This window comes from Myotis brandtii, unplaced genomic scaffold (genome assembly GCF_000412655.1).
Source record: "Myotis brandtii unplaced genomic scaffold, ASM41265v1 scaffold2514, whole genome shotgun sequence".
Taxonomy (NCBI): Eukaryota; Metazoa; Chordata; class Mammalia; order Chiroptera; family Vespertilionidae; genus Myotis; species Myotis brandtii.
Window position 1 is genome coordinate 145,015 of NW_005359533.1, and position 26,909 is coordinate 171,923.

General features: G+C 40.5%; 2 protein-coding genes across 4 annotated transcripts in view; one reads left to right on the top strand and one right to left on the bottom strand.

Moving 5' to 3' along the window:
• The window catches only part of FKBP15 (FK506 binding protein 15, 133kDa), a 54,497-nt gene extending 53,921 nt beyond the window's left edge, over positions 1 to 576 (bottom strand). The window contains exon 1 of one of the 2 annotated variants that reach the window (XM_005867845.2): positions 389 to 576. In XM_005867845.2, the coding sequence (XP_005867907.1) occupies positions 389 to 441 (53 nt within the window). In that variant the 5' untranslated portion in view covers positions 442 to 576. The other variant, XM_005867844.2, reaches the window with a different exon arrangement.
• A 155-nt stretch (positions 577 to 731) lies between these two features.
• The window catches only part of SLC31A1 (solute carrier family 31 (copper transporter), member 1), a 30,748-nt gene continuing 4,570 nt past the window's right edge, over positions 732 to 26,909 (top strand). Inside the window, exons 1-4 of one of the 2 annotated variants that reach the window (XM_005867849.2) lie at positions 732 to 869; positions 25,065 to 25,210; positions 25,876 to 26,041; positions 26,535 to 26,607. In XM_005867849.2, the coding sequence (XP_005867911.1) occupies positions 25,910 to 26,041; positions 26,535 to 26,607 (205 nt within the window). In that variant the 5' untranslated portion in view covers positions 732 to 869; positions 25,065 to 25,210; positions 25,876 to 25,909. The remainder of the gene's footprint in view (positions 870 to 25,064; positions 25,211 to 25,875; positions 26,042 to 26,534; positions 26,608 to 26,909) is intronic. The other variant, XM_005867848.2, reaches the window with a different exon arrangement.

Here is a 26,909-nt window from a genome sequence, read left to right on the forward strand (position 1 = left end):
ATATCACCCCTTTTCCCCCCCCCCCCCCCCCCCCAAGAGAAAGTCTTCTATTGGCCCCAAGTGACTCCTATAAAAACTCTTGAGGCAGGTATCCTCATCAGCAATCACCCGCATTGCACAGGAGAAACTGTGACCCAGAAAGCTAAAGGCGAACCTCGGAGTGATATGCGTGTCAGGGGAGATGCCAGGCCCAGAAGGCAGGTGGGCAGACTCAGCAGTTTCGAGCTCTGCCAGGATTCCAAGACCTGTCTGCAGAGCGCAGGAGTGTGGCAAGGGTCTGGACCCGGAAGTTGGGGAGAGGTCTGAAAAGAGAGCGACCCCTCCAACCATCTGCCCGACTTCCTCAGCCACGCCTTCGGTTCCACGCTTCACAGTCACTCACACTCACCCGCCGCTAGGCGAGAGGAAGTCGGTGTCGTCTTCGTCGCCCGCACCGAACATCGCGCTGGCTTTCGCCCGGCAGCCGGGAGGAAGTCGGAGCGTTTCCTGGGCCTTTAGCCGCCGACGTCGTGAAATGCCGCGGAGGCGTGCTGCTTTACGGCAGGACGAACTCTCGCACAGTCGTCCACGGGACCGGAGAACCTGGTTCTGGTGGGAGGTGAGGCAAAGACCGGGGAGGCACGCGCGCGGCGTGACGTCAGTCTTCTCCAGCCCTCAGAGGCGGTGAAATCCGCGGGAGCTCCGACGTCCTGCGCAGGGATTGGCCAATGAGGCAGGGGGCGGGGCAGGGGCGGGAATTGGTGGCCTCTGTGGCAATCGTGGACACGTCGAGCCGGTCACTAGTGGAGGGTGTTGATGTTGAGTCGTGAGGGGGCGACTGGATAAGGTTCTGAAAAGGAGACGCCGGTGGCGGGACTCGATCTGGGAAGGTAAGGCCTCCTTCGCCCCTCTCTCTACCTTGGCACGAGCACAGCCCCTTCCCCTTCGGCACCAGGACTCTCCGCGCCAGTTTTCCCCGCTCGGCGAAAGGAAAGGGGCCCAGGATGGGCAGTCTGGAGGTCTCCGCTTTCGGCCGGGCCCCAGCAGTGACTTAGCTGGAGTGACCTTGAGGCAAGATGTTCGGTGCCTCAGTTTCCCCTTCTGTAAATCGGGCCTGGCGCCCCTACCTTTTGTACCCTGTGGCCGACCTCGCTATTTATCCGACGGGCCATTTGTGCAGTGCTTCTGTGTGCCGGCTGGCGCGAAGCTTTTAGACCCCAGAGGTCATCGAATTCAGTCCCATTCTCCCCATAATCCTAGGGTTTACAGGTAGGAGAAGAAGGAAGTACTTGAACGAGTAGTCTGAGGTCACGCAGAGTAAAGGGCAGGCTGGGGCTGGATCCCTGGCCTCTGGATTCAGGAGCTGAAGAGCTGCTGCAAGTCCCTTACCGGCCCGTAAGCACCGCGCGCCCTCCCGGAGCGCTTATTGCTGGACTCTGGCTGCCTCTTGAGAAAGGCTCCCTCTCTGGAGCCCGCCGGTGCAGGGGAGCTGGGACCTTCCGCAAAGGAGGCAACGTGAGCAGCTGAAAATCTCCAGCCCCAACCGCCTGGGTTTTGCTCAGTCCTCCTGCCGCAGATTTAAGTCAGCATCAGTTCTGGCCGACTTCTCTGCCTCCCGTTCCCAGCCTCTCTGTTTCTTGTATTTCTTTGGTTAATCTGGCGGAGTTCTTGGAACAGGTTCTAGATAGGCCTGCCTTAGCCAAGGTGTGGATAAAGCAAGTTAATGTCCCACTGAAGCGTCCATTTCCACAGATCTCGCTGGAATTGCACTCCAGCTTCTCTCCATCGGATTAGTACAACAGGTGTCCCCTACCTGATCTGTTAGCATGAAATTGAAGTGACGTGATTGGTGTCTCCCTCCCTGAGAACTTCGAACCTCTTGGCACTTCCCTTGCTATGCTTTTTGTTATAATCTGTGCACTTCTCAATTGTAAGCTTCCCAAAGACAGGGGTCGTTTTATTCATCTTGATGTCTCCTTGTGCCCCAGAGCACTATGCTTTCTTGCCCGTAATGAATTCTTATTAATGCTTCGTTAGGTTGAAGTAATGGAATTCATCCTTGTTCCCTTATTCCTTAATTTACTCTCTTAGGGTCTCTTTCCCCCATGTGACCCAGAGAGCCCAGCAATGGCTCTTGCCTTTCATGGGTAGCTTCCAGAAAAATAAAAATGCTGTCCTATCTGTGAACTGTCGGGGTTGCTTAGTCTTTTGTTAATTAAAGATGATTTGACTATGGTTTAAAGCTGGGGGGAGGGGAATACGGCAGCTAGAAATATTACATGTAACTCTAATTTTTGTTGGTAAAGTATTACTCTGTTGAACTGAGGATAGGGCTGTTGTCTACTTCCTGTGTTTACTTTACAGATTAAGATGGTTAAAGCAGTGATGCAACTGGTATCTAAGCACTAGAACAGGAGCCCTTTAGAGTAGCTCTGTTTAGAATGTGAAGTTGGTTACTTCTTGGGAAATAAGAGAAGGAACTGCATAAGTAACATTGCTCTTTTTAACCCCTCTCCTCATTTTAGCACTAAAACATCTGAGTAGTGCTTTTAAAAAACACTAAAGCAGTGGTTCTCAACCTTCTGGCCCTTTAAATACAGTTCCTCATGTTTTGACCCCCAACCATAAAATTATTTTTGTTGCTACTTCATAACTGTAATGTTGCTACTGTTGTGAATCGTAATGTAAATATCTGATATGCAGGATGGTCTTAGGCGACCCCTGTGAAAGGGTCGTTCGACCCCCAAAGGGGTCGCGACCCACGGGTTGAGAACCGCTGCACTAAAGGATCATTTGACTGTTTATGGTGCATTCTGAATGGGGTGTTTTATCTAGGGCATTTAAGTAATCTTTTTATATAGGTAGGAATCCTAAAATCTGGATCAGCCCTTTTGGTGATTGGAATGCCACAAATATGCCTGTCCAGATCACTGTTGTGGGAAAACAACAGCTGGTTCTGATTGGCAGTATAAGGAAATGGAAGATAGCGGTGAGGCTTCCTTATTTCTTAGTTTTTGAACTGCAGGATTGGGTGCACCTAAAAAGCCACTTTCTTCCTGAATTAGAATATTGAACTAGGAATCAGGAAACTTGCATTCCTATCCCAAGCGTTTCTATCTCACTCTGAGCTTGGGCCAGGCTCCCTAAGCACTTTGTAGAAGGAGTGGTTTAGATCCAGACGTCTGTTAAGTACTGCTGGGGGTGCAAAGGTAAGTTATGGCACACTCTTGATCTCAAGTTTGAATTAAGAATTTTGTTTGCATACAGCTTTTAGATGTATTTGTAAAATGTATCAACACCTTAAAGACTAGCCAGGAAGCAGCAGTTTTAACAATTACTTTCAAAATCAGAAATTTTGCTACAGAGATGACAATTTTTATATACAGCTACACCCATACTAATCTGTACTGGTGAATGCATTTTAAAATTAATAGATTAAAGTTATAGCAAAGTTAAATCATAGGTTTGGTAATAGGTATATGAGTTGAATATAGGTTTGGGGGTTTGGTATTGTGCATGTTCTTTCTGTCCAGACACTAAAAACAGAAGAATGTTAGAACATAATTCAGGAAATATTATCTGAAAACCTGCTATGTGCTGGATATTGCCTAAGATAGGAAAATGAGTTAGTCACTAATAGTTGAGTAGTGGGGATAATGGAAGTATACAAATAGCCATAATAGAAGACATAACAAAATAAGTCCCATAGGTAGAAATTAATTATTGAAGAATTTCAAAGAAAGAAATGATCATATCTAGTTTGGAGGAGGGTGTGGGGTTAGATCAGGGGTCCTCAAACTACGGCCCGCGGGCCACATGCAAATACAAATATTGTATTTGTTCCTGTTTTGTTTTTTTACTTCAAAATAAGATATGTGCAGTGTGCATAGGAATTTGTTCATAGTTTTTTTTTTTAACTATAGTCCGGCCCTCCAACAGTCTGAGGGACAGTGAACTGGCCCCCTGTTTAAAAAGTTTGAGGACCCCTGGGTTAGATAATGGACTTGAAGATGAGTGGGATTCCAAGTGGAAGCGAGAAAATAATACTTCCAAGATTGAAGGGGTGGCTTTGGCAAAAGCAAAAAGGCAGGAAAGTAGGCAAAAATTTCTTAAAAGAATTGCCCTGTTATCTGATGCAATTAGGGTCGGTAGTTAGTTAACTGAAAAAGTAAGTTAAAACACGGAATCATACAGATATTAGTTACACACAGACCTTAAACATTTTACTTAACTTAAAACATAAACATTTTTTGCCATTCTTTCAACATAAGCCTTTTCTTGGAGTGTAGGTTCAGGGATCTGCAAATTCCAGTGTGAGGGCCAAATCTTACCCTAGCCTGCTGCCTGTTTCTGTAAATAAAGTTTTATTAGAACACAGCCAGGCTTGTTTCTTTACATATTATCTATGGCTACTTTCACATACAAGGTAGAGTTGAGTGGTTGTGTGTATCATCTTCATCTAGTCTTTCCAAAGCTTTCAACTTGGTTTTCATAGAAACAACTACTCCTAGATTCTTAAGCTCTGGAGCCAAATTATTTTGCCATGTATTAGTTGTGTAGGCCTTAGGCAAGTTGCTCAGTTTCCTCCTTTTAAAACAGGAACAATAATAGTATCTAGTTCTTAGGGTTCCTGTGAAGATTATCTGAGTTAATTCATGTAAAGCACTTAGAACAGTACCTGGCAGGTAGTAACTACTCAATTAATTTTAGCTGCTGCTGTTGTTTTTCTCTTCTCATCCATCTATACTTCATTGCTTTACACAATACTTCATTAAATTATATATTTATAATAATTAGCAGACTGGCATAAGTTGTTTTTGAACAAACACAACTGATACCCTTTATTAGTACACAACTTCACTGAGAGGGAGAACTGAAGTGTTACTCCGATGATATTGGAGAATAACTTTGCTAGTGTGTTATCAGTTAAGTGGTTAAAAGAGTTCTGTGGGATAGTTTGCTAAGAGTGTAAGACAACAGTACACTTAGGGAAGTAGGGAATTAAAATTGAAAAGGAGACCAGGGCCATATTTGTCAATACCTTGAAGGCCAAGATGACAAGTTTGTACTTAGCTCAGTAGGAAATGGAATTTTTTTTATTCTAAATGACATAGTGATGTAAAAAAAATTCAAATGGTTTAGGAGTATATGAAGTAAAAAATAAAAGTTTCCCCACTCCATGTGAGTACTTCGTTTTTCTAATAATCCTTAGAATGTGGAATTGAATGAGATAAGACATGGTAAACACTATTTGGCACACTGGTATTGATCTGTTAAAAACCTCAATCCAGTTGCAGGGGTTGGATCATGATATCAATTTTTAATTGAGAAAAAATAAAGGTTCTAGACTGAATGTGAATAAAATTCAATGACTGTTCTAAAGGTAACAATTTATACCATACTCTTAAGAGTCTCTAATCCTTAAGTGTGTTCCTCTCTTTGTTCCAATTTGGTTCTGCTGTTGATTCCTCTTTGTACCTTCCTCACCAGAACTGCTACAAAAGAGAAAAGGATGATATGATTATCACTGGAAAAGCAAGTGTTTACAGTTACAAGATGACTTCATGTAGTGGAAGATGTCAAATAAGTCAGTGACCAGGTGGCACCAAGATAACTGCCATTAGAGTTGGCAAGCCAGGCATAATTGGGGAAATGGAATGGCGGAAAGAGGGCAGGTTGCTGATGCCTCCATCCCACATGCAGCTTTTAGCATAATAAACCCATTTTAAAAATCAAAAGTTTTCTGTACTTTGTGACTAAGTGTGAGAACTCATCAAGAGTCTGATACTTAATACATTAAAATTAGCAGTTTATGCCAAAAGAAATCTTATAGAAGAGTCTGGGAAGGAAATGCTTTTGAAGTTCCACTGCTTTGAGTAATAGTTTATAATTTAGGTAACATCCCCAAGCAGAGGAGGGGCCCATCCTTAGGAATGCAAAGCCCTGCAGAGAAGGAAAAGGTTGAGAAGGATCCACCCTACCTCTTTTCCTTTACACAAAGGCCTTAGGCTTTTGTATACAACCTGCTTTTGTAGGCTGAGGACATTATGCAATACAACATAATGCGATGGAAGCATGCATTGCAAAAGGAAATACGAGGAATGATTTGAAGGGAATTCATAAAGAAAGCAAAACTCTAGTAGCCAGTGAAATATTAGAGGAGCTTTTTTTAGCCAGGTTGAGTCTTTCCCTAAATAAATAATGGAATTCTTCACCTAGAACATAGTGGTTCAATTTATGAAATGAAAGGCTAACTGTGTACCTTCAGGCCCCCATTCCTTTCTCTTCCCTTTCCTGATGGCTTTTTACAGCTCCCATGCAATCCTGTGCAGAATCTGTACCTTAGTAATCTTATATTGTCTTTTATTTGTATGTATCTCTCCTCCACCAGACTGAGTTTCTTTTTAATATACTTTTTATTGATTTCAGAGAGGAAGGGAGAGGGAGAGAGAGATAGAAACATCAATGATGAGAGAGAATCATCGATCGGCTGCCTCCTGCATGCCCCACACTGGGGATCAAATTCGCAACCTAGGCATATTCCCTGATCAGGAATCGAACCGTGATCTCCTGGTTCATAGGTCAGCGCTCAACTACTGAGTCATGCCGGCCAGGCAAGACTGAGTTTACTAAGGATTGGGGTTAATCATAATACTTTTATTTAACAGGTACACAATAAATTTGAATGAATGAAGAGACTCAGTTCCTTGGGGTCACGCAAATAATAAGCCCCAAGAACCAGATCTAGAACCCAGGTCTTCTGATTCCTAGCCCAGTACTTTTCCACCACACAATGCAGCTTCTATCTGAGGTATTGAACAACTTTTCTCATTTTCATTTACATTCTCTATGCATTTTCATGAAATCATCCTTTATTAATTAAAGGAAGAGAGAAGTAAAAAAAAAATAGTTTCTAGTTTCTGCCTCACACAAAGTTAATTCCAGTATTCTTCATAGGCAAACCAACAACACTGTGATCTAAGTAGTTGAAATCCTATATAACTAAAGAAAAGTTTGCCCTGGCCAGTGTGGTTCAGTGGGTTGGGCATCATCCCGTGCACGGAAGGGTTGCCATTTTGATTCCCAGTCATGGCACATACCCAGGTTGTGGGCTCGATCAGGGCATGCAAGAGGCAGCCAGTTGACATCTCTCTCACATCAATGTTTCTTCCTCTTCCTTCCTCTCTCTCTCAAAATCAATTTCAAAATCTTAAAAAAAAAAAGAAAAGAAAAGTTTAAGGGGTACCTTTGCCTGCCTTTGATTATAACAAGACGGCAGTTAGAGCAGTGCTTTGCCAATATGGTTGCCCCTTGAACAACATGGCTTTGAACTGCATGGGTCCCCTTACATGTGGATTTTTTTTTTCATCAAATATATGGTCAGCCCTCTGTATCCTCAGGTTTAGCATCCCTGGATTCAACCAACTGGTCAAAAACAGTATTTTCCCAGATGAGGGGGGGCTGACTGTTGTTTTACATCATCTATAATAATAAAAGCATAATACGCAAATCGACCGAACAGCCGTGTGGACAACCTTCCAGACAAAGCTGGGGCTGCAGCCTCAGGATCGAGGCAGCTGCCGTGGCTGCGAGGGAAGGATCGAGGCAGCCGCCACGGCTGCGAAGGCCGACTCTTGCACAAATTGAGTGCATCGGGCCTCTATTTTATATAAGGGACTTGAACGTCCATGGATTTTGGTATCCCCAGGGGTTTTTGAAATCAATCCCTTGCAGATACTGAGGAACAACTAAAATTTCGGGGGAATCAAAAGTTATACACGGATTTTGACTGCACAGGGATTGGTGCTCCTAACCCCCGTGTTCAAGAGTCAAGCTGTATATATATGTATCTGACAGCTGGTACTTTTTAAATGAAACTATAAGAGGCTGTATACTTTAAGTGACGTGAAAGTGATCCCTCTTTGTGACTTGAGCATCTTTCAGAAATTAATTTTATCATCTACTGAGTAAATAAGCTAGTATTTATAATGTTTCATACTTATTAAACTTCAAGATTAGGAAGTATTTTGACATTTTATTTGATCCTTGCAAACCTGCGAGGTTGGCAGGGTAGGTATTTTTATATCCATTTTGCAATAAAGGAACTAGTACTTGTTGGGTTTAGGTAATTGGTTTAATGTCACATGGCTAATAACGGTAAACTTGTGTCTATAGCTCAGTGCCTCTGATACCTAATCCAGTGTTTTCTCCACTCGTATCACACTATAAAACTTTGAAAACTTTACCTAAATCATACTAAAGCTCTCGGGGTTAACACATTGGAAATGTGTCAGGATTACAAAAGGATCCAGTAAGAGGAGGGTAAAAGGGTACATCTTGTGATTGCTTTATTCCAGTATGTGGCTTAGTCAACAACAAAAGATATCAGAGAAATGGAGTATAGTAGCGGGAAGATATACTCCCCATTGGACTTAGGCCCTTCTATCATTGCATAACTAAAAGACCTTTTCAGTTTGTTTGTTTGACGTATCAAATTTGAGTTGTCCTATTCGGACAAGGCAAATAACAGCTTTTGTGAAAATGTAGTTGTACATTTGATCTTCTTTGTACAGAAAGGTGAGAGTAAGCAAGAGAAACAGGAGCTTCTATGTTATTTGCTGCTAAAACAGGATATGTAAAGCTCAGAAATCCTTCCTGCTTAGCTGCTTCCTGGCAAAACCTCTGGAGAAATGGGAGGTTTGGGGAAAGTGGTTAGCCTAGTGCAGTGGTCGGCAAACTGCGGCTCGCGAGCCACATGCGGCTCTTTGGCCCCTTGAGTGTGGCTCTTCCACAAAATACCATGTGCGGGTGTGCACGTATAGTGCGATTGAAACTTCCTCGTGGGCCATTCTCAGAAGTCAGTATTTTGTGGAAGAGCCACACTCAAGGGACCAAAGAGCCGCATGTGGCTCGTGAACCGCAGTTTGCCGACCACTGGAGTGTTACAGAAGCCTTATGTAGAAGCAAATATTACAGTTCAGTTGACTAAAGAATATAATGGCATAATTATTCAGTAACATGCACCTCAGTTTCCCCATCTGTGAAATAAAGGAGTTAGACTTAAAATGTAATTTTTAAAAATAGGAATTACATTACGTGGCTCAGAATTCAAAAGGTACACAAGGATGTTTAGTGAAATAACCCACATCTGACCAGTTTCCCTCCTAGGGATCACAGTGTTGCCACTTTCTTTTTTATTTTTTTTATTAAAATGTTTTTATTGATTTCAGAAAGAGGAAAGGAGAGGGAGAAAGAGGGAGAAGCATCAACGATGAGAGAGAATCATTGATCAGCTGCCTCCTGCATGCCCCCTACTGGGGATTGAGCCTGCAACCCTGGCATGTGCCCAGACCAGGAATTAAACCGTGATTTCCATGTTCATGAGTCAACTCTCAACCACTGAGCCACACTGGCTAAGCTGTGGCCACTTTCTTGTGCCCCTATGCCCAGAGGTTGTGTAGGTGTTTACAGATAACATGCATATAATTTTTTTCCTTTATTTTTTTTTTTACAAACGATAGCATACAGTGTACCTGCTGTATTCATCTCATAATATACCTTAGAGATCATTCTATATCCTATATAATAAAAGGGTAATATGCAAATTGACCCTAACAGCAGAAAGACTGGGAATGACTGGTCACTATGACACACACTGACCACCAGGGGGCAGACGCTCAATGCAGGAGCTGCCCCCTGGTGGTCAGTGTGCTGCCACAAGGGGAGCTCTGCTCAGCCACAAGCCAGGCTGACGGCTGCCAGCACAGCAGTGATGGCGGGAGCCTCTCCTGCCTCCTCAGCAGCGCTAAGGATGTCCGACTGCAGCTTAGGCCTGCTCCCTGCTGGCAATTGGACATCCCCCGAGGGCTCCCAGGCTGCCAGAGGGATGTCTGACTGCCAGCTTAGGCCTGATCCCCCAGGGAGTGGGCCTAAAGCCAGGAGGTGGACATCCCCGAGGGGTCCCAGACTGTGAGAGGGCACAGGCCAGGCTGAGGGACCACCCTGAGTGCACAAATTTTTGTGCACCAGGCCTCTAGTCAGTATATAAAGAGCTTCCTCATTCTTGTTTATGACAGCAAGGTGTCCCATTTTATAGACATACTAGAGGCCCGATGCACAAAATTTGTACAAGAGTAGGCCTTCCTTCCCCTGGCTGCTGGCACCGGCTTCCCTCTAGCACCCGGGACCCAGGCTTCCCTCCAGCCGATGGCAGACACCCGGGACTCGGGCTTCCCTCGCAGCTCTGGCTTCGTCCAGAAAGTCGTCTAGTCTAATTAGCATGTTACACTTTTATTATTATAGATGATCACTAATCAGTGCCTTATCAATGAACATTTAAGTTACATTTTCATTAGTTTGCTTTTACAGACAGTCCTGCAACAAATAATTTTGTTCACATAAGATTTCACATGGGTCAATAGATATTTAGAAGTGGAATTGTTCAAAGGGTATGTGCATCAGACTGGTAATTAATGACTTCTAGTTCTTATGTTCTATGAAATTTTAATTGTAAATGAACAGTGAAAGAGTTGAGAAGGTAAAATTTTCTTGAAAACATCTTAATTTTTATTTCTTGTTATCCAGAGACTACATCTTAAATAAAGGCCAAGTATAGGCAACCTTAACGAAATGATATTGAATTGCAAACTTGACAAAAATCATCTCCATCATGATCCTATATAGATTTTTCTAGTGCTGTTCAGTGTGATATTACTCAGGAGCTAATTTTCTAACTCAGGACAAAAAAAGAACTGTCTCGTCTGGCTGGTGTGGCTCAGTGGTTGAGCATCTACCTATAAACCAGGAGATCACGGTTCGAATTTCTGTCAGGGCACATGGCCGGGTTGCAGGCATGCAGGAAGCAGCCAATCAATGATTCTCTCTCATTATTGATGTTTCTATCTCTCTCCCTTCCTCTCTGAAATCAATAAAAATATATTTTAAAAAATAAAAATAAAAAAAGACTATCTCCCAAATACTTTTACTAGTACTTAACACATAGAGGATTCAGAAGATTAGCTGGTTGTTAAGCGTCCACGTAGGGACTGAAAATAGATAGTAAACCAGAGAGCTAAGTAATATGTATCTGTTTACATGAGTTTCTTACTGGCTTTCCTAGTTTTTTTGTGGGGATTTTGTGTGTGTGTGTGGGTGGGTAGATGTGTGAAAAGGGTCATATCAATCACTTACCTTTTTGAGGAGCTAGGGACCATAAGCAGATCAGAATTAATATTATCCCCTATACCCTGTTGAGCATACCTGCTAACCTTCCTTCCTTCCCTTTCTCACCTCCTTCATTTTCTCTCTGTGTGCTTGATGACATTTGTGAAATTTGCTTTACAAATAGTAGGTTTCAGCCAGAACTTCCATCCTCTTCAATTACAAATTCCCCACCTTGGGATACAGGGTACTTAATAAATACTTGCTGAATTGAGTTTGGGTTGATGTCAGAGTAATCCAGCCTCTACTTTGCTACTCTCAGGTGACATACTCTTTTCCCTGCCAGCATGCATGGCACATCTTGCAACCTACCCCTATGCACACCTAATTTGATTTAGGAAGGGGCAAAAGGCCAAGTAAATTATCTAGAAGAGGAATGTGTGTCTATGTATGTTTAAGTAATGGTTAACACATAACTTGCTGGCTTCCATTGCCATTCTTTGTGCTGCAGTTAAAAATTTGGAACCTTATTTATTTAGCTACACACTAGTGGTAGCTATAGAGATAGACATACTTGGTAGGAATGACTTGGGAATATGCAACTAAAAATAAATATATATCTCCCCCCCCCCAAATCTCATTTTATGTGTATGAAGTCATAAAGATCACAATGTATGTTAGATTAATACAAACTTCAGGTTATAAATTAATGAAGCTGTACATTTAGAAGAGAAAATTTAATTAGTGTTGACTTTTTTATTTTAGAATAAAGAAACTTGTCTATGGGCCATGCTTTAAGTACTCATAGACTCTCTGTGGGATAGCTCTGATAAACTGTGGGGTATGAGACAACCAGGCCCATTGGTGGACTATAACTCCTATAGTTACAGATGACAGGATTATAGGACTTAATTAACATGCAGCTCAGCCAGGTAGGTCCCACCTTTCCAAATATAAGCTTACTTACATGCAAGATTCCCAGGGGAAATTACTGCTGAGTAGCTTAAGCTAGATGCTTCACTAGGCTTTTTTCTACCTGTTATTTAGGCACCTTATAAAAGGCCCATAAACTTTCTAGAAACTAACCATGAAAAGAATTTCCTTTATTATGATTCAGAAATACCACCAGGTGCCTAATGCCATGTTATGGCTTAGAATTACGGGTAGAATTCTAAGCCATAATATTCTAATTCCACCTCTTACCTACTCTTTTTTTAAAAATATATATATATTATTGATTTTTTACAGAGAGGAAGGGAGAGAGAGGGATAGAGAGTTAGAAACATCGATGAGAGAGAAACATCGATCAGCTGCCTCCTGCACACCCCCCACTGGGGATGTGCCTGCAACCAAGGTACATGCCCTTGACCGGAATCGAACCTGGGACCCTTGAGTCTGCAGGCTGACGCTCTATCCACTGAGCCAAACCGGTTAGGGCTTACCTACTCTTAAGAAGCTAAAATATAGACAATACAAGATGGGCAAAAACAATATAATGTATCATATTTCCATTTCATGATGGCATTTTGAACATGTCTCTTTTCCTTTCCCAAATCCTAATGAAATGACTACAGAAATATAAAAATAAAGAGCAGTGTGTTATATATAGAGTTTATTCCATTTCTGGCACAGGGCTCCAAAAACCCTTGATATTTCCTAAGTGAAGAGAGCAATAAAGGTGTCTTTTGTTAGTCTTTTTTGGGGGACCTTACCCTATATATCTCTTCTTTCATTTGGCTGTTGATTTGTATACTTTAATATCCATTTTAATAAATTGGTAATCTAGTGAGTAAATGGGTTTTCTAAGTTCTGTGAGCCACTCTAGCAAATTAATATAACCCAAGGAGAAGGGGGTATGGGAACCCCTGATTTATAGTCAATTGGTCAGAAGCAAGGGTAACAACCTGGGGTTATGATTGGCATCTGAAGTGGAGGGCAGGCAATCTTGTAGGTCTGAGCCCTCAACCTCTAGAATCTGATTCTATCTCCGGGTGGATAATGTCAGAATTGTATTGACTTGTAGACACTCAGACACCCTCCCCCCATAAAAAGCATCTTTTATCATTAGAAAAGAGTGAGAGAGAAGCCTGAAACTTTGAGACACTGCAAAGAAAATAGATGCAGATCACCCTAGCCCGTTTGGCTCAGTTGATAGAGCATCGGCCTGCGGACTGAAGGGTCCCGTGTTCGATTCTGGTCAAGGACACATGCTTGGGTTGCAGGCTTGATCCCCAGTAGGGGGCATGCAAGCGGCAGCCAATCAATGATTCTTTCTCATCATTGGTGTTCCTATCTCTCTCTCTCCCTCTCCTTTCCTCTCTGAAATAAATAAAAATAAAAGAAGTATATTAAAAAAAGAAAATAGATGCAGATTGGAAGCAAATTGCTGACCACCTGATACAACATAGGTGGAGGGTGTTCCTGCCTGTGAAGTTAAATGGATATGATTCACTGGCACACCCTCAAGACTCCCAAATTGAGAACAGCAGAGGTTAGAAAGAAAGGTTATCCATGGAGTAATGGCTGAAGGACAAATCAAAGAACTTGGGGAACTATAGCTATGCCAAGTTTTCTAGTAGAAAGAGCAGTAGATTAAAAGTAGCAATAATGAATGTTATCGAGGGCTTACTGTGCCTAGGCCCTGTGCTACGTGTTTAAATGCACATTGTCATGAGGTAGGTGCTATTCTCATCCCTATTTTAAAGGAAACTAACTTAACCACTATGCTATCACCTAAGTGAACTCCTGGTAATAATCCTTAAAACAATCCTTTTATTATCCTGATTTTATAACTAAGGCACAGAGATATTAAATAATTTGCCCAAGGGCCCACAACCAGTAGGTACAGTTTTACCAGTTAGAGAATGAGTATAACTCCCTGTGTACTGGGAGAGTTGCCATAAAAAAGAAATGGTAAATACCTTTTCTGCCCACAACTTCCTTCTCATGTTTTTCTTTGTTTGTTTTTGGTGACCTATTCAGGATCTCAAAGTGAACTCCCAATCTCAGAAAGACAGGAGTTGTTAGGACAGACCCCACTGTGCTAAACTGGGAATAAATCTTAATTTTATTAATCATGTTAAGAACTAATATCCAACAGTTTCTTCATACAAAGCACTGCATTTCCTATTTGAGGTTTATCTTTCTGGTAGTTCAGCTCCTGTATTTTACAACTAATCTAGAAAAATAAAATTGCAGAAACTATATAATTTCCCCTTCATCTGAAACTCAACAGATTTTATTCACACAGTGGGTGTAAAAACTTCTCTCAAATCCCAAAGATGAGCCATTGGCAATTCAGTGTTACTCCAGAAGGTTCTTTGGTGGCAGTGTGTGTAAACTTTCAAGTGAGACTATGCTAGCTCTGTGTCCTTTCGGAATATCAAAATAAATGTTTTATTTTAGATACTGGTGGAACCTTGACTTTTTTCTTTCCTTTTTTTTTTTTAAAGCTCTCACTTATTAAACATTCAATTCTTAAATTCCTTATACTATATATCTATGTTGTACATCTCTATAATTCAGAACTGGGGTTCTCACATTTTCGAGTGATTAAGAGTTGCCTAGCCCTAGCCAGTTTGACTCAGTGGATAGAGCGTTGGCTGTGGACTGAAGGGTCCCAGGTTCGATCCCGGCCAAGGGCACACACCTGGGTTGCGGGCTTGATCCCCTGTGTGATTCTCTCTCATCATTGATGTTTCTATCTCTCTCTCCCTCTCCCTCTCTGAAGTCAATAAAAATATTTTTTAAAAAAGAAGAAATGTTAGAATGTCTAAAGCATATCAATAATATTCAGATGCATTTAGAAAAGATAAGTGTGCATTTGCTTCTCATTGAAATATTATATACACCCCAACTTTTCTAATTGAAATTGGTCCCAAAGATGAATTATTCTATCTCTCTACTGAGGAAACTGTGATCATAAAGATTAAGTTACCTAATGTTTGGGGAAAAACAGGCTAGAATCAAAATTTCCTAATTTCAAGTCTTATGTTCTTTGAAACTATAGTAATAATAAAGGTAAAGGTGGGCTCCAACTCATGTTTCCTGAGAATTACTGGAAGACTGGAATCAATAGTTGGGAGTGATGACTCTTTGTAACTACATTCAGCATTTGAAAGTTCATATGAAGGCATAATAATCAGAGGTGGTCTGGTAGTTTAAAGGAGTAAAATAAATGGTTACATTTTTTATGAGTTATTCTTTAAAAGTTCTGTTTCTGACACTGGAAATATATAGCTGAATGGCAGTTGAAGCTTTTTTGAATTTTAATAAAATGCTGAAATGTGGCCTGTCACTCTAGCTGCTAGTATATGGAAGTCCATTCTCACCTACTTATAGCCACATTGAGGGGGAGCAGCCAAGAATACTGCAGGGAACAGTTTTAGCACAAATTGTATGCCTTAACATAGTTAAGTTGCAAGACACAACTACTCTGGAGGTTAGTAACAACTAGAGTTAGCTCTTCCTGGACAACTTAATGGCAAGGATTTCATACCTGGTAGACTTGACAGGGTGCTTAGATAACTTGACATTGATTTAACCCAAATGTAGGGAATATCCACTTGTGCTTCCCAATAGAAATTGGTTTAGTATATTTCTTTCTAAGCTTCTCTCAAAACTACAACTCTGTTCCCTTATCTCAGTTTTTTTGTTGTTGTTGCCCCAGAAAGCAAAATAGCTATCTTTGTATTAAGAGACAGGAATGCAAGATGGTTGGATGAAAGTACCATGATACAGTAATGGAGCATTGGACTTGAGGTTAGAATCTGGATTCTGATTGCACAGTGCCGCTAGACTAACTGCTGCATGATTTTAGCTAGTCAATTAACCTTCTGTACCTCAGTTTTTCCATCTGTGAAATGAACAGTCATTCTTGTTTAATCCAGGCCTGTCCATCAAGTAAAGGCAGGTATGGAAACATACTACATTGTTGTAGCTCAGCAGCAAACCATGAGAACACACCACAAAAGTAAATGAAGTTACTACTGGACCCAGACTTAGAATCACTCAACCAACAATATCTATTGAATACCCACCTAAAAGGTATATTAGACTGCACATAGCCTTAAACCTTAAAATGCATTCTGTAAACGAGATGTATTTTTCTTCAGTCTCATTATTGAGTACTCATAGAAAATAATAATAATTACTCACAGAGTATTAGTAATGCTTTTACATATATCATATGGTCTTTTTTTCTCTCTCAGTATTTCTTCCCATTCATTATATTATTTGAATAATATAACAGCCATGAAGGAAAACAGGTATTATCTTCATGTTTCCCTGTGTTTCAGATGAAACTCGGAGATCAAAAGTGGTTCTCAGTGAGGTGGGGTGACTTTTGGCAATGTCTACAGACATTTTGTGGTTACAACTAATATGGTGCTACTGGCATTTAGTGAGTAATAGCCAGGGATACTGTTAGACATCCTACAATGCAACAAAGAATTATTCAGCCCCAAATGTCAATAATGCCAGAATTGAGAAACTCTGACATAGCTGTTATACCCAAAAGAATACAAAATTATGGAGTAGGATAGACCAGAATCCATATCTTGGATTCAATTTAGTGTTCTCCACTGTCTCTAAAACAGGGCATTAAAAAAAGAGTCACATAAATTCTGGATTTATTGTTAATATATGGAGAGGTATGAATGAAAAGTAGGGTTTGTTTTTATCACTATTGAAGGTTTCCCTGTATAGTACAGATTGTATATTCCAATAATATACTGTCCGTTTTCTGTCCATGTTAATATGCTGTCCATGTTCTGCAAGGAGCTTAGTCTACGTTCATCATACTTTTTTATTTATTGAGCAACTACCAAATTTGAGTCATTTATCCAAGTGCTTTTGAAATCTGGGCACAGCCCCTTTAGTAGCCTCTGTACATAGTACTGACAATCTAAAGTTCCATGGGTCTTTATAGGAAATGTCACTAGGACACTCAGCTAGAAATTAGCAGAGCCAGGACTTAATACCATCTGACTCCATACTCTTGCTCTTAACAGTATTCTGTAAGCTTAACTCTCACCTACAAAGGGTGGCATAACTTTAGAAGCCCTTATAATACTGGATAATTCTTGTAGAATATTCCTCAGTTTTGCCCTTCAAACCATTTTATAACTCAGAAGTTAGAAGGCTCTCGTAATCTAATCCTTCTAAGTTTTAACAGATGTCTTTCTGGATTCTGGCAAATTAAAGTATTATAGCCCATGGTTCTGTAAGTCTCCCCCATCCCCGCCTTCTGTGAATGCCTCACAGAAAAACTTGAGCAGGAAATATTATTAGGGACAAACAGATAAAGCCAGTTATGCTACACAGCAGCCAAAGTACTCTGTTAAAATATAAGCTAATCATATCACTTCCCTGCTTATTACCCGTAAATAGCTTCTAGTTGCCCTTGGAATAAAATTTAGTTTCCTGAAGATGATCTTTGAAGCCTTCTTAATTGATACCCATTCTGCCTCTCTCTTCAACCTCATTGGCCTCTCTTCCTCTGAATGTGTTCTGTTCATACTGACGGTACATGCCCTTGATTCTTTTCTTGCCTGAGGATGCTGCTCCCTGCCCTTCTACGCAACTCCAATAATTTATCTTTCTGTTTAAATGTTACCTCATTAGGGCTTCTCTCTTTCTCTCTTTACCTGCCCCGCTCCATACAAATTAGTTGTTTTACTGTTATTCTTTACCACTGTACTGTGTTTACTTCATATCACTTACCACAATTTAATTACAGTGTATATATACCTACACATTATTTACCTACACATATTTACTTCTCTACATATTTAATGAGAGTTTCCTCCTCTAGATTAAGCTCCATAAAGGCAAGAATCTTGCCTTTTTGCACCTGGCTCCTTTTAAGTAGATATTAAAACCTTGGTGGATTTTATAGGAATTAAATACTTTCTTGAATGAATGAATATTTGTTGAGTGTTCTTCCAGATGTAGTAAGTAAGGAGGTAGAAATTAGTTACTTACCCTCCAGGAACTTTATTTATATATATAATGCTTTATCTTGTATTTTAAGAACTAACTCAAAATTTCCATAAGAGAAGATTGCCATGGAAGTTCAGAAAAGAGAAATTTCTTCTGTCAAGAATTCAAGGCCCGGCTGGTGTGGCTCAGTGGCTGAGGGTCCACCTATGAATGAAGAGGTCATGGTTTGATTACTGGTCAGGGCACATGCCCAGGTTTCAAGCTCGATCCCCAGTTGGGGGTGTGCAGGAAGTAGCCGATCAATGATTTTCTCTAATCATTGATGTTTCTATCTCTCCCTCTCCCTTTCTCTCTGAAATACATATATTTATTTTTAAGAATTCAATGAAAACTCATGGAAAAGGTAGCATTTTAACCAAGCCTTAAGGAATGAGCCAGACTGTAAACTCAAAAGAGCAAGAGCCATGTTTTAACTTTATCTTATTCTGACACTTTTTAAGTGCATGATCCATGTTAAGTAATGACAGTATTTACACATATACACAAAGTGGTGTGGGAGGAGAGGGAAGGAATTACAGGAATGACACAAGCCAAAGAAGTATACAAGTGTCAAAGTACTAAATTTATTGAGGAAGATCTGTTTCAGTGAAATATTTGAATGTGAGGAGAATTAGATTGAGATAAAGTTGGAAAAGTAAGTCTGTAATGGATAGAAACATAAATGCCAGATAGTATATCAGTATCAGAAGTTAGATGTGAAGGTGGCTAGGTTTTCTCTGTGCAGACAAATTAGTTTCTGGGAGTATAGCCTAAAATGAAAATTACAGCTTGAGAAATACATGCAAATGGTATCTGGAGTACAAATACTAGAATAGCTTGGAATACTGGTTCTATTGTCAACATCATCACCATCAAATAGCAAGATTCAGATTCCTGTAGTTGGCTTGGCTGGAAAGAGAATGTTTGTTTCCTTATATTTCTGGAAGGGAGCAACACACTAGCCTGACAAACCCCTAGGGGTGTTTGAACAGTTATTATAGAATTTGTATATTACTGAGGAACTCTATGCAATGACTTCTGAGGTCCTTCTGATTCTTAGTGAGATTTCTATGTCCCACAAATAAGAGACGGGGCACTCAGGTTTCCATTTCAAGTGGCCTGCATGTAGATGAAGAAATGGCTCATCCATCTCTTTCGGGCCTAATTGTTGAAGCCACACTTTCTCTCCTTAGCTGGGTCAAGAAGGACCCAAGAAGTATCCAAGAGGAGCTCATTAACTGTCTGTAGTTGATGACATTGAGAAGGCATTTTGGAGAAATACCTCCATTCAACTGTTTTTCCAGCTTTTTCTCAATACTGTTGTATCAGCATGATGACAGAAATAGGCACAGATTGAAAAGATCATAAAGACATTTCAGGGTATGTTATGAGGCTGGTCCCAGATGGAGTTATTAGGAAAGGCAAAAGGCAATACGAATATTCAGAGGTCTTAGAACTAGACCTTGGAAGATGAGGAGGGTTTGTTGTATTAGAGATTGAGATTGTAAAGATGGGCATTCCAGAATGAGGAAACAATGTGAGCAAAGATACCAGACAGAGAAGTGTGGAGTATGTCCTAGGAACAGTAGAAACTTTGGCAATTGGACTTATTTGGCTGGAATACAAAGTACATGTAGGCAGACAGGTAGGTTGGGGCCTTTCTTTGAGAGATTTGTGCTCTCAGAACAGAGGTTAAAAGACAATGGGAAGGTTAGTAGGTAGTGGACTTGTTTGAGCAGTTAAGTAGAGCCATGCTTTCAGTCGATTAATTTGTTATTGATGTATCATATAGGATGAACAGGACAGGGTACTGTTAGGCAAATCCATGTTTGTAATAGAGCTGCTGATGGTGAAAACCAAAGGCAAGCTGGGTGAATCTTCTAATTTACTTGGGATTAGGAAAAGTGACCAACATTGTGGCATTTATCACCTGCATCTCTTTCACAGTTAAACTAGTTCTCTGTCCTTTGTGTTTTGTTGCTTGTATGGTAATAGTATGGTCCATTCATGTTTGCCAGGAGGCATAAGTGATCTAGAAATTGGACAATGCACATTTGAAAAATTAAGTGTGTCTTTAGCATGTTTCCTCTTGAAAATGATAGCCCTCCATGGCTGTATAATTTTCCTAGTAATCAGTTCCTCCAGGATCTGTCTTGCCCCAACAGGTTTCTCATAATCTTTGCTCAGTCTGAGCAGCTTAAGATGGAGGATAGAGTGGAGATGTGTAGAGATGAAATTTATGATAGAAGGGAGCGACCTTGAACCAGTATCTGGAAACACAGTGTTGATTAGAATTAAATCACAGGTTTGCTTTCTATCTTCCATAGATAGTTAGAATAATATTTTCAGGGCAGCTCCTGAGTATCATCCTAAAGAAGATATTCTTAACCAAGAATTTCTGAGTGAAAGAGCCACTCCCACTAATTCATAGCTGCTCTTTTATTCTTCTAAAAACGTGTCAGTCCATGCAGTATTTCTTGTTTGCCTAGATCACTGGCCACTCATAAATGAAGGTTCTCTAAATTTTACGTGCAAATTGTTTGAAGTAGTTTCTCCCTTTATGTCTCTGGTACTTGGTTACTTTTGATGCAGCCCATTAGCCTGATGAATGAGTAATTCATCCACTTACATTCTGCTGAGAAAACAGACTGTGCATAGTTTGGGTTCATCCATGAAAAGTGCTTTTAGGGAATCCTGTGCAGATGACCTGAAGTAGTAGAGCTCATTCTGGTTAAGGTGAAGAAAGAAAAAATATTGAAATCTGCAAATAATCACTAAATTAATTCCTTACCAGTTCTATCAATGTATTTCTTATCTTAGCCCAACCATTGCCATGAAGAATTGCAGTGAGAATTTATTGTAGATGAGCCCTTGGAGTTATTTTTATTATCAACAAAGGCAAAAAGTTCAAAGGGAAAACAGTAGCCTTTGTTTACTGAAGAATTTTTAAAAGGATAAAATGTAAGCTTTTGGGTTTTTGGGTTTTTTTGCAATTATTTTCCTGAGTTCTGACTGTCTTTATAAACCTACAGTTGTAGCAAGTGCCCTAACAGCTCCCATTCCTGCCATGCCAGACTTAATCTGGGAGGAAGTGTGTGTGTGTGTGTGTGTGTGTGTGTGTGTGTGTACACAATTTTAAGGTCTTTTTTTTTCCTTTTTTCTTATTGACCTGACCTATTTTCTCTGTACTTCCACTGCATCATCTTACTTACTGTTTTAGCCCATTGATATGGTAGAACTTTCGGAATCCTAAGTTTTTGCCAGTCTGGCAGAGAGCCTGTGTAATCTTTGATTACTAATACCCTTTATGAATGGAATTGGTAAAATTAGTATCCTTATGATCACTGCACCTCAAGAAGGACACAGGCCAAGGAAAGGCAGCTAAAATAGCCAAAGGGTTACATAATACTATATCCATAGAATTTCTACCAGTCACATTTCTACCAGTCAATTTGGAATAGAAATGTGAGACCAGGGCCTAAGGGATACAATTCATCAAATTGTATTTCCTGCTCCCATTTACTGGGAGCTACTATGTTTTTTTCTCAACAACTCCAGTATATTAGCCTACAATGCCAAGTTATGGAGAGTACCTAAGCCCTTTTTATTGTACTAGAGGGCCGGTGCATGACATTCATGCACTGGGGGGGGGGGGGGTCCCCCTCAGACCTGCCTGCGCCGCGCCCTTTAGCAGTCCGGGAGCCCTCGGGGAAGGTCCGACTGATGCAGTCAGACATCCTTAGCGCTGCAGAGGAGGCAGGAGAGGCTCATGCCACCGCTGCTGCACTTGCCAGCCATCAATCAGCCCAGCTTGTGACTGAGCACTGCTCCCCCTGTGGGAGCTCACTGACCACCAGGGGGCAGCTCCTGCATTGAGCATCTGCCCCCTGGTGGTTAGTGCACATCATAGCAACCGGTCATTCTGCCATTTGGTCGATTTGCATATTATCATATTATTATATAAGGTTATATAAAGTTTTTCCCTTTATTCCTACATTTCCTTTACCTCCTCCCTCCCCAAAAGGACAACATAAGTGTGGAATGAAGAAAGCTATCAAGAGAATTGTAAAGTACACCAATAGGGGCACTTGAAACAAAGCCAGAGCCATTTCTCAGAAATCTACTGGTCCCACACAGGTCATCAAAAGGCAGGATTAGTCCATTTAAAGTGGTTGCTTGATCATGTGAACATAGTCCATAAGCATGAATCCTTGTTTATGGTAGTTAACTATCTTTGACCTTGAATTTCCCATATCTGAGCCAAAAGTTTATGTCACCAATCATAAATAATGACTGCACAAAGCAGAAGCCCAACTAGGTAGATTTCTTTGTATAATGTTTCTACAAATCTAAAAAGGAATATGACCCTAATCGTTTTAAGACTAAAAACTTTCTTCTTTATCGTCCTTATCGTGGACATCAGGAAAGACTGTAGGCAGTCTCCAAAGGAACTGTCTGAAGCTCCAGATTACATCTGTCTGAGCTGGAGAAGAGGGACATGTGGCAGATGTATGACCACATCTGTGTAATCTTTCTGTGCAGTCTAATCTCCATAGTCCCTATGGATTATTGTTTCTTATCCATCATTGTGAAATACCAGGAAAATAAAAGAGAATTTGAAGTTTAAACTAAACCTGTAAGAAGTAAGGTCAGTGATAAGATTCAGAATAAGCATTAGAATTTAGCCTTCTGGCTCATTTCCTAACTTCTATCCATGAATTCATGTTTATTTTGCTAGAGTAGCTAGGTTTTACAAAGAATCTAGCCCTCTAGTTAAGCTTTACAACCTGTCTGTGTTGGGGGAGGAGTAGGCAGGAATAAAGGAAACTTCTTTTTTGATGATCCTCAGAAGTAGACTGAGAAAGAATTAGACCCTTGAATACAAGGAAGTTTTGAAAACTATTTATATAAATACTACCATACTTATTACATGGGGGAAAGGGGAAAGCAGAAAGAAATGCAAAGCTGTGTGATATTCAGGGTCAAATGTGCCATTCCATTTCCCATATCCAATAGTATTAAGGGCCATAGAAACAAGCTGGCATGTAGCCAACTTCAAGTACCCAACTGAAAATAAAATAAATGTCCCCCTTGGATTCTGTTAGAGAAAACTAGGTTGCCTGAATGAGCAAAAATGGAAAGAGAAATGCAGTATTCCTAATCTTTCCACCTAGTTATAAAAACTTGGTAAATAAAATATTGTAGGTGGATTTTATCATGGATTGAAAGTAAGGAATCCTAAGATTTTGTTTTTGTTTTTCTGTTCTATCCTTGAGTTATATATTCAGGATTTTTTTGTTAGTATTTTATAAAATTATTATTTTTTTAATTTGATGAAGTAGTAGAATAAGGATAAGAAGAAAAATGAATGGTAGAGGTTTTAAATAAGAACAGGAGTGTTGCCCTAGCCAGGTGGCTCAGTTGGTTGTAGTGTTGTCCTGCACACCAACAGGTTCCAGCTTGATTCCTAGTCAGGGCACATACCTAGGTTGCAGGTTTGATCCCTGGTCAGGGTATGTACGAGAGGCAGAGAGGCAACCAGTCAATGTTTCTCTCTCTCTTCCCCCCCCCTTCCTCTCTCTCCCCCCTTCCTCTCTCTCACACCCCCTTCCTCTCTCTCTCTAAAATCAATAAAACATATCCTCAAGTGAAGATTAAACAAACAAAAAGAACAAAAGTGTAAGCCAGGAATTAAGATATGCACATAGATTCACCTAAAACCAGAAATCCAGTGAATCAAAATAAACTTTGCTAAGGTTCCACTCATCATTACTCTTCCACAAGTTCCATTCATTGTAATTGCTTTTCAAATCAAAACATTTGATTGCATGACAGCACAGTAGAACTACTTTGTGGACCTTGAGCCCAGTTCTTAGAAACAGTGGGGTGGAGCTAAATTAGAGAATATACAGTTCTTGAGAAACAAATAGTTAAAGATGGCTGTGGAGTTTAGAGAAACTAGACAAAGCAGCACAGCTCATGATTAAACCATTTTCTTCAGATTATTTTTTTTTTCAGGTTACAAATTGAGACAACAAATGGTATTGCAGTATCGCTATTCTTTGATTTATTCTTTAGTACGCATTCTTATTCTAAAAATAAGCTGAGCTTGGATCTTCTTAGATTAGAGCTATGGAAGGAAAACAACTAACACTAACCAACTGCCAATTTACCTCCTATAAGTAGAATTTTTCTTCTAAAGAGAATGGGTTAGGTATGTTTGATTGCTTTAGGAGATGAGTTTTCCAAATACCCTGGACCCCATGAGAAATCTGTGGGCTGAGGGAGGTGGCGACCTGCCATGCCATGCAGACAGAACAGCTCAATGGGATTCTGCTGCAGCTGGGATCAGAGCTGTCCCCCACCCTGGCAGAGAGCAGCACCAGGCCCAGGAGTCTGAGATCCTGCTGAACATCAAGGTCCAGCTGGAGGCTGAGATTGCTACCACTGCCTGCTGGAAGAAGGGGAGGACTTTGATCTTGGTGATGCCCTGAATAACAGCAATTCCATGCAATCCGTCCAAAAGACCAACATCCCCACGATTGTGGATGGCAAAGTGGTGTCTGAGGTCAACACCACCAAAGTCCTGAGGTGTTAAGGCAGCAGAAGTGGGACACCCCTTGGAGGGCAGGAGGCCAATAAAAACTTAAGAGATTTTTTTTAAAGTATCCCTTTTCTCTACCTCTTAGTAATGCTGTCATATTATCCTGTTTGTTTCCTTCATAGCATTAATCACACCATGAAATTGTTCTGTTTACTTGTTTCTCTATCAGGTACCTTGTCTGTCTTATTCACTGATAAAATTACTAGCACTTAGCTCAAAATGTGGCACTTAGTAGGAGTTTTATAAATATTGATTGATTGAATAAATAATGAGAGGCATATTCAGGCTCATGAGCCTGACTGCCTATTTGGAATTTCTAATGCACTCTTTCCTCCACCAGCTGGAGTTGCGAACACAAAAAGAGAAGCCATCAACACCCTCCTCAAGTTCCAGCTTCCCACTCCCCACCCCCACTTCGGTTGCGGTAGTTTTTGCTTCTTGGTTTTTGACCCAGATGGACTTTTGCAGTAAAGCAGTGATGTGATAGTAAGATACCAGGCTGAATATGCCTTCGTCTAGACTTAATTTAATATAGAAAGCCAATTTATACCTTGTTTTCAGTGTTCTTAATTCTAATGCCTGGCTAGGATTGCAATTGTATCTAAATTCTGAGCACACTGCTTGCCTGGGGCAGCAGTAGACCTTTTCTTCAAATTTAAATTAGCTGAAGGCTGGTTGTCCTACATGTGAAAATGTGTTCTTAATATCCTGACTGAACACAGGCCATCCAGTTAAGTGAATTATCTGAAGTGCTTGCTTTTTATCTACCAACATGATTAGAAAGCCCAAGAGCAGTGAAATTTCATTAATGGCATCAATTTGTCCATTATTGCAAAAATTGTCTGTTTCCTGCAACCCAAAGAGACTACATTTCTTCTTATCTCATATTTAAATTTGAACACACATTGAACATATCTATTCAAGGAATGATTCTGCAAAATAAGGGTTAGGTTTCTGAAACTCAAGGTGCCACAATTTCCAAAGATGACCTTTATGAGCACAGTTACTTCTCTCCATCTCTAGAATGTAAAAAAATAATTCTGAGTAAAGACGCTAGAAGAGCATTAATTCAATGGATGAAATGCCACGTATTTATCAAGAATCAAAATTTTTATATCCTTAAGGTATTATATATTATCCTTTTTTTTTAGAATCTTCTGCTGATTCTCAACTTTTCCTGGAAAAATGAGCCATTCCCACCATATGGTGACGAACTCTGTGGACCACACCAGTACCATGCCACCTTCTCACCATCACCCGGCCACTTCAGCCTCCCACCTCCACGGAGGGGGAGACGGCAACATGATGATGATGATGGTGAGTGCCATGGGAGAGGCAGCCTGGCCCTTTCCCACACACTTGGGTAGTAGAAATAATTTAATTTTAGGACTGGAAGATTGTTATTTAAAGGCCAATTTACCAGTCAGAAAAAACTAAGGCTGATCCAGATGAGGCAGGTGATTTGCCCAAGATCATGTGGCAGGTTAATCACAGAGCCACACCAGAAACAGTATTTCCAGGGTCCTTTCTTCTATATTCCTCCTTCTTTCAAAATTAACTCTTTTCTAAATTGAGTTCTGGTCTTTATGTTTAGTGTAGAAAAGAGAAAAAGACAAAAGTCAGTGATGGGGACAAAGGAGTACTTGTGGAGAGTGCTTGTGTAGTAACGCTAAAATGAGGGGGGAAACTTCCCACTGCAGTGAATATTATCCAGATCTGCAGCTTTTAAGTATTCTAAGGTTCTTTACTTGAAATTCTCATTTAGAATCTCCAATCATCTCTAATTTGACTTGTTTTGGTTTTCTGACAGCCCATGACCTTCTACTTTGGCTTTAAGAATGTGGAACTATTGTTTTCTGGCTTGGTGATCAATACAGCTGGAGGTGAGTAAGCCATCAGGTGGTGTTTGAAGGAGACAGGCGCTTGAGAAACAGTGATAAGGAATCTGGAAACCCAGCATCTCTTTCTGTTGTATTGCTGAATCATTAACGGTTATGATCCTTAACCATCTTGCTTCCTAGATAAGGATACACACTCCTTATTTTAGAGTTTCTGAAAATATAATTTAGATACCAGATAGGAGTCTTTTGCACTCCATTCCCTTTCATCCTTTTCCAGTGTTTCCTGTTTGATAAGTTATTGGTCATGGTCATAAGACTATAGTCAAGTTAAAATGATGTAAGAA